Below are 6,495 nucleotides of genomic sequence, written 5' to 3' on the forward strand. Positions count from 1 at the left end.
TATGTACAGTTGTATAAACACTCAAATACCAATTTTATTGTTAGCTTAACCTCGCGGTGCATATTAGTTACCATGGTCACCTTTGCTATAGCAACCAACTTTAAGCTAACTGATGTCAGAAATGTCAAACCTGAACGCTAGAGCGGGTGAAGATGGTAAGAAATTAACTCACTAGCTATATAGATATAGTTAAACATGCTTATTGACAATAAATAAAATACATGAATAAATAAAAATAACCCTGTACTGTGTGTCTATATGACATTTGGAAATGCAACAGCTAACTTCTCGGTTCACTTATAAATGAGCTAACTACATTTACGTTCAGCTGGTTAAACTCGGACTTTAATACACTTTCATAAACTGTCCATCAGGAACACAGGAGAAGTCGGGGTTTTCACTAAAAAAGGCAGTGGAGGATGTGAGCCAACACAGCTGTGCCCAGACCGAGGCCCTGAGAGAGAAGCAGAGGACACTCAGCTGCCTGCAGGTTCATCTTTACTCTGTTTATTCAAACTAACCCTGGTTATAAACCAAGCTATTCTCTCCACTTAAAAGTGTTCACACTAGCTGTTATTATTGTTCTCTAACAGTGGTATCAACAGTAACAGAGAGCTTGTATTAGAGGTACAAGTAGTTGGTACCACAGTGGAAGTGTTGCCATGAATAGATGCATCATACATGGCATTGAAATACTACAAATATGCTGGTTTTATTTAACATATCCGGTTGTTAAGTCTGACGTAACACCCTTTCAAAATACGATTTCCGGATCCAAATGCTCCATTGAAACAAAACAGACAACGGTCGAACATGTGAACATCACCTCGATCACCTCTTTCATCAGTTAGACATCTTTTTCATCGATAAGAAAGAGGTCAAATGACAATTATGTTGTCTTTTTAAAAACTCTGATCTTTTCAGACAACGGGGAACACAGCACTGCAGTGTTGCAGAAATACGAGGCTCTGTACAGCTTGGACCCGGAAATCATGTTTTGAAAGGGTGTTACGTCACGTCTTAACAGCCAGATAGCCACAATTGTGTTGTACCTGGTACTCTGCCCACAGGGCTGAATTTTCAGAAATGTTGCTGGGTATTACAATTTGCATGATAATGAGTGGGGTGTGCGTGCAGGGTTTAATATAATACAGTGTTCGTACAGGTGCTGGAAATCCTTGAAAATGCTTGAATTTTGGATAAATTGCTTAAAATTGTATCCGCATTTCTTCCACAAAACAAATAGCAATAGCAAAGGAATTTATTTCTTAACCTTCTGTTTTGTCAACACACCATTTTAGTTGTTAATAGCATAATACCATCTCTTGTTATGTGATAACAAAAAAAGTTAAATAATAACTCAATTCAATTTAATTCAATTTTATTTATGGTGCCAAATCATAACAAAAGTTATCTCAGGACACTTTACAAACTAGGTAAGGCCACACTCTATGACTTATTTATGATTTACACAGACCCAACAATTACTTGGCAACGAAAACCTTCCCTATAACAGACAGGAACGTCAGACAGACCCAGCTCTGTGGAGGACGGACATCTGTCTGCACCGGAGAGAGGAAGAAAAGGAGAGAGAAAGAGAGAACAGACGGACAGAGACAGACACAAAGACAGAGACAGACACACTTCCAGTAACTATAATAATATCTATAGTAATGTGAATATGACTTATATGTTATGGCAGTTAATACAGCAGAATGTTAGAAACAAGCACAGCTTAGGTTATAGATTACAATAGTAGCAGGAAGCGTCATGCAGTTAGTAATAGTTTTCAATATTTATGTATTCGTAGAAAAATGCAATTTACCACAGCTGTAAGGTGCTGGAATAGCTTGAAAATTAACCTTGAATTTGATCTTGGAAAAAGTGTATGAACTCTGACAATATGTGGTACAAAATGTCCTACTTAATATGTAGTTTTTGCACATCAAAATGTTCCTATTAAGGAATAAATATGTAAGGAATAGACAGGTTGGCTACTTAAAGAGCTGTGAGAGTGTCTCATTTCAAAGGCCTTTGCATCACAAACAAATATTTATTTGCACTGATTGGAACATTTTGTTTTACCCCCTTTGCCAGGCAACTCTTTGTGAGGTTGAGAAGAAAGGTGAGATGGCAGAGCAGGAGCTGAGAGCTACAGCGAGGGAAACCCTAATGCTGGAGGGCGAGATGGAGCACCTGGAGCGGCAGGCAAAAGTTCTGCATGATCGCTGTGCATCCATCAGCAGGGAAAACACACAACTCCAGAGTGGTATGAGCGAGGAGGAGGAGAAGGCTCGCATGGCAAAAGCCCTGTTCAACACTTACAGAAACAAGATGGAGGGTCACAGAGCAGCTTTGCTGCATGAGGCGAGCCAGACGGTGGCCCATAAAGAGTTGGAGGAGAAGAAAGCGCTGGTCAGGGTGCTGACACAGAAGAAAGAGGAGCTGAAGGTGGATTTGGAGAATCCCAATGGAAACACAGCGCAGATGGCAAAGGTGGAGGATATAACCTGGATGATATATTGAGATTTTAAACATCACATATCTGACACCCCATCCTTTTCTTTGCTGCAGAGTGAGATTGATGTTCTGAAGGGGCAGATCTCTAAGACGAGGGAGACTATAGCTGAGATGAGACAGAAAGTGCAAAAAGAGTTTGAGACTCATACGCAGATAAAGAAAGACATAGAGGTATTTAGCCCCGGATCATTATTTGAGTTCCCGTTTTATAACCAATGAAAACTCCTCAAACTGAATTTCCCCTTTTGTGTTTCCTCTCCTTCAGATCCAGAACAGGCGCTATGAAGCCATAGTCAAGCGCCTCCGCTGCCAGCTGAGCAGGGCCCAGGCTGGCCACAGGTAAAAAAACAAGTGCTGATACCATGGATATTCAAGAACTGCTCATCCAGTCCACTTCAAACTTAATACTGCACTCTCTCGGGTCCTCAGTGATACCTGTCTGTTGTGTGAAGTTGATTGGTTGAATGGTTCTCGAGATTAAACACAGACAGATTCACAGTGATTACTTTATAGTTAGATTTAAAAGGGCTAATCTCTCTTTTTCATTCTTTGGAATTAAACTTGGAGGTAAATTGCTCCCGTTGCAGTAATGTTGCACATATTAAACGCTGCCAAACTGTGTCTGCTTCACCCAGGCAAATGTCTGAAGATGTCTACCACATGGAGAGGCAGCTAGCTGAGCTCAAAGGGCAGCTGAAGTCATCTCAGGACTCATCGGTCAGTGGTCATTAATCTGCAGTGTCAGGCTTCTCTAAACTGGATAAACACTGTTTATGATTCTGATTGTTCTGTTATCAGATTGAATGTAAGCCTGTAGCTTTTATGGGTCCATTTGTTTAGGACTTAATGCTGTTACTGTAACTGAACAGCTGGGGGCAGCAGTGTCAACTAAATGTGTTTCACTTTATCACGAAACCCTCACCTAGACTCTTACACAGTACTTTGATATTTCCATTATTGCTTTATGTGTTCTTTTAAATGCACAAGTTTTGTCAGCAGTATTAAAATATTTGCCTGTTAGCACATTATTTGATTTCCTTTGATAACAGGACAGCACGCACTTCCTGCAGCTCTTCTGAGACTAAATGAGGGCAACATCAGCAGTGCCAGTGCGTGGGATGGGATTTTAGGTCGGGCGATGACAGTTAATCGGTTTGTCCAGTCAGTGTCCACAACAACGACCTGTGTAGAACAGAAGCCAAGTGTCTACTCTAACTGTCGATGCGATGGTGTTTTGGTACACGCTGTTCCAGCTTCCGCTTCACTGGGTCGCCTGACGGTCTGCGAGGTGACAGTCCTAGTGCTGGCTAACAAGGGCGTGACTGTACTGCCATACGTGCCATAACTCGAGAAAAACAGTTAAACAATGAAAATTGTTGTCACGCCTGTGTAGTTAGAAGAAAAATAAATTGCGTGGGGACTTTTTTGTGCAGAATTTGGTTGCCTATCATCTGCAGAGATGATTTGTGTGTGTGTGTACCAGTTTTCCAAAAAACACCTCACCCACTAAATAACAAATCAAACAATTTCAATACTTATGCATGCAACTATTTGACATTTAAAACAATAATTCCATGAAATATTTGTGGTAGGTATTGAGCAGCAAACTGTGTAGTAACCCATAGTACCTACCACTTTAATATACAACCAGGGAGTGTGGTTGAATGTGTGTGAGGTGAAGGACAACATGTGATGAAATACCCAAAAGTCAGGAGTGTTTTCATTATCCACTCAACCACTAATTGTACTTTAGTGGGCTATTTCCTTTAAGGTGCACTTGGGGAGTCTATCCAGCCAGCCTGGCTGTCTGCTTCACCGCAGCACTGCTCCGTCTGGCTGACCTTATTAGCGTGCACAATGTCGGACAGCAAAGCGTCCCAAAACATCCAAACACAGTTCAGTATATATCGAAGCAAACTGCAGTGTCGTAGGCGGAGGGGATTTTACTCTCCCTCTTTGTAGCGCTCACATCGGAAGGTACAAGCACGTGCCAGTACGCTCCAAACAGCGTGACCTTTTAAAAGACACAAGACATTTCTTTTTTAACCCCTTACCTCACGACATTTTATTTTTGTCACATAAAAAACACTTTATTCTCATAATATGGACAAAAAGCTGACGAGACTCTTCTTTGTTGCGGCCACGGTAATGCGAGTTTGACATTGTCAAGCGTAAGATGCACACAAAAGTTCCTTGCAGTGAGTCACTTTGTGAAAAAACAAATGCCATTCATATCCTCCCAATCCAGTCTAATTAGACCAAATTGATTATGGACTGAATTTAACAGCAGCCTTCTACCACGTGCTGCTTTTATTTATTTGGCTGTGACACGTTTGTCTACTCCGGTTTGGCATCAACCTTCACAGTCAAACACAATTGGCTGCTGAAGTGGAGAACACAGAGGGGGAGTTTGGGGATTAAACTAAATAAACAGATCAAATGATCACAATTTAGAGTTTTCTTCCGGTAAAAATATATAAAAAAACAAACTCATGGGCCATTTTTTTACCTCTATGAGGACAAATCTATGATATATTGTTAAAAATGGTAGTTTATTCATTTAAAACTGTCCTGCCTTCCTTTGAGAAACATCCCTTTCATCACGTGTTCACCTTTTAATAAATAGGTACGGCAATAAAAGTGCTCGGCAAACTTTCACATCGACTGAGAAGCTCTCACTACAATCACAGCAAACATGTTTTCTCCTTCCTGGCATGGATGGTTGCATGAAGACTGTTCTACTCAAGCTATAAATCATCGCCCTTGTTATATAAGTAGAATGACAACCTGTAATTTCATATCCCGGTCACTGCTGTATTTTGTTTTACACAGCCGCAGCTCTGCATACCTCCCACTGAGGTTGTGCTCCATCTTGTGCGTGAATAAGTGTGTCTGATTGGCACGTTAATGGGTGCCTGCACCTCCTGTGGCATGCTGCCCTTGTTGTTGCACAAAGGCAAAAACAGCTGACCTGCAGTGTGTGAAAAAATGGCTACGTGCATGCCTCCAGTCTTGTGTTGTGTTGTGCGTAGCAAATTCCTGAACTCTTCCTACAGTAGGTCAAGGTGCAGAGTTTGGCACAGCAGCCATCACAGTGGTGCAAGTGTAAAACAGAGCTCACATACCGCGGGAGTGTGTTAGAAGTCAGTCAGAAGAAAAATCCTCCACTTATGAAAACATGCCTTCTTTAAGTGTCGTCACTCATCTGTCTGTACGGCTCGCATTCCTTACAGATGCCTATCTGCTACTGTAGCTCCGGCACCTGACATTTAACTCCTACTTTGGCTGCGTTCTCACAGTAAAGCACATCAGGGGAGCGAGTTATCTGGTAAGGCGTCCCCAGCAGCCTCATCTCACGACATGGCAAATGAATAACACGGCAATTTCTTGAGTCGTTTCACATGTTATCATTATCGCTTTGCATTTTTTGCTTTTCATGTCTCATTTTACAGCATTTAGTTGCAACACATCGCCATTCCTCAACCAGAAACATTCAGAAGAGTCACCCCTCTCCATTTATTATATCCACTATCCACTTATTATAGACAGTATTATACTACATTTGAATAATTTATGGCTCTATATTATATTGATATTCTATTCTACGTTATAAAGCTGCCGTATAATGTATAATGTTACATCGTACATTGAGTTAAACTATATATAATGTGATTTATATCCGAGGCACAGAGTTAGGGTTACATCTCAACACTTATCAGTTCAAATTTCATCTGTGCGTTGACGCCTGCACAGTGATGTCGTTGAGCTTACACATGCCATGTGTGCTATCTATACACCCTCCCACGAAAAAACCTAGAGACGACAGAGAAAATCAATATTAACCCAAAGGGATTCAGTGTGCTGTTATAAAAAGACAAGCTAAACTTTGACTAATCATTTGAGCTCATCTGACTCCCACCCAGCAGCTGGTGAGTGGTGGGTGGCGCGTCACCGCAACTGACTCAAGTGTGTGTA

General features: G+C 41.2%; 1 protein-coding gene across 1 annotated transcript; it reads left to right on the top strand.

The window, feature by feature from the left end:
• Positions 1-121: 121 nt before the first annotated feature.
• Positions 122-3,360, top strand: ccdc122 (coiled-coil domain containing 122; the record flags this gene model as incomplete). Its single annotated transcript, XM_083937975.1, has 7 exons — positions 122-155; positions 375-490; positions 2,098-2,496; positions 2,575-2,691; positions 2,786-2,859; positions 3,156-3,237; positions 3,319-3,360. 7 exons carry the CDS (start codon positions 122-124, stop codon positions 3,358-3,360), a joined length of 864 nt encoding a protein of 287 aa, XP_083794101.1.
• Between the last annotated feature and the right edge of the window lie 3,135 nt (positions 3,361-6,495).

The sequence above is a fragment of the Echiichthys vipera genome (assembly GCF_963691815.1).
Source record: "Echiichthys vipera genome assembly, chromosome: 23".
NCBI classification, from domain to species: domain Eukaryota; kingdom Metazoa; phylum Chordata; class Actinopteri; order Perciformes; family Trachinidae; genus Echiichthys; species Echiichthys vipera.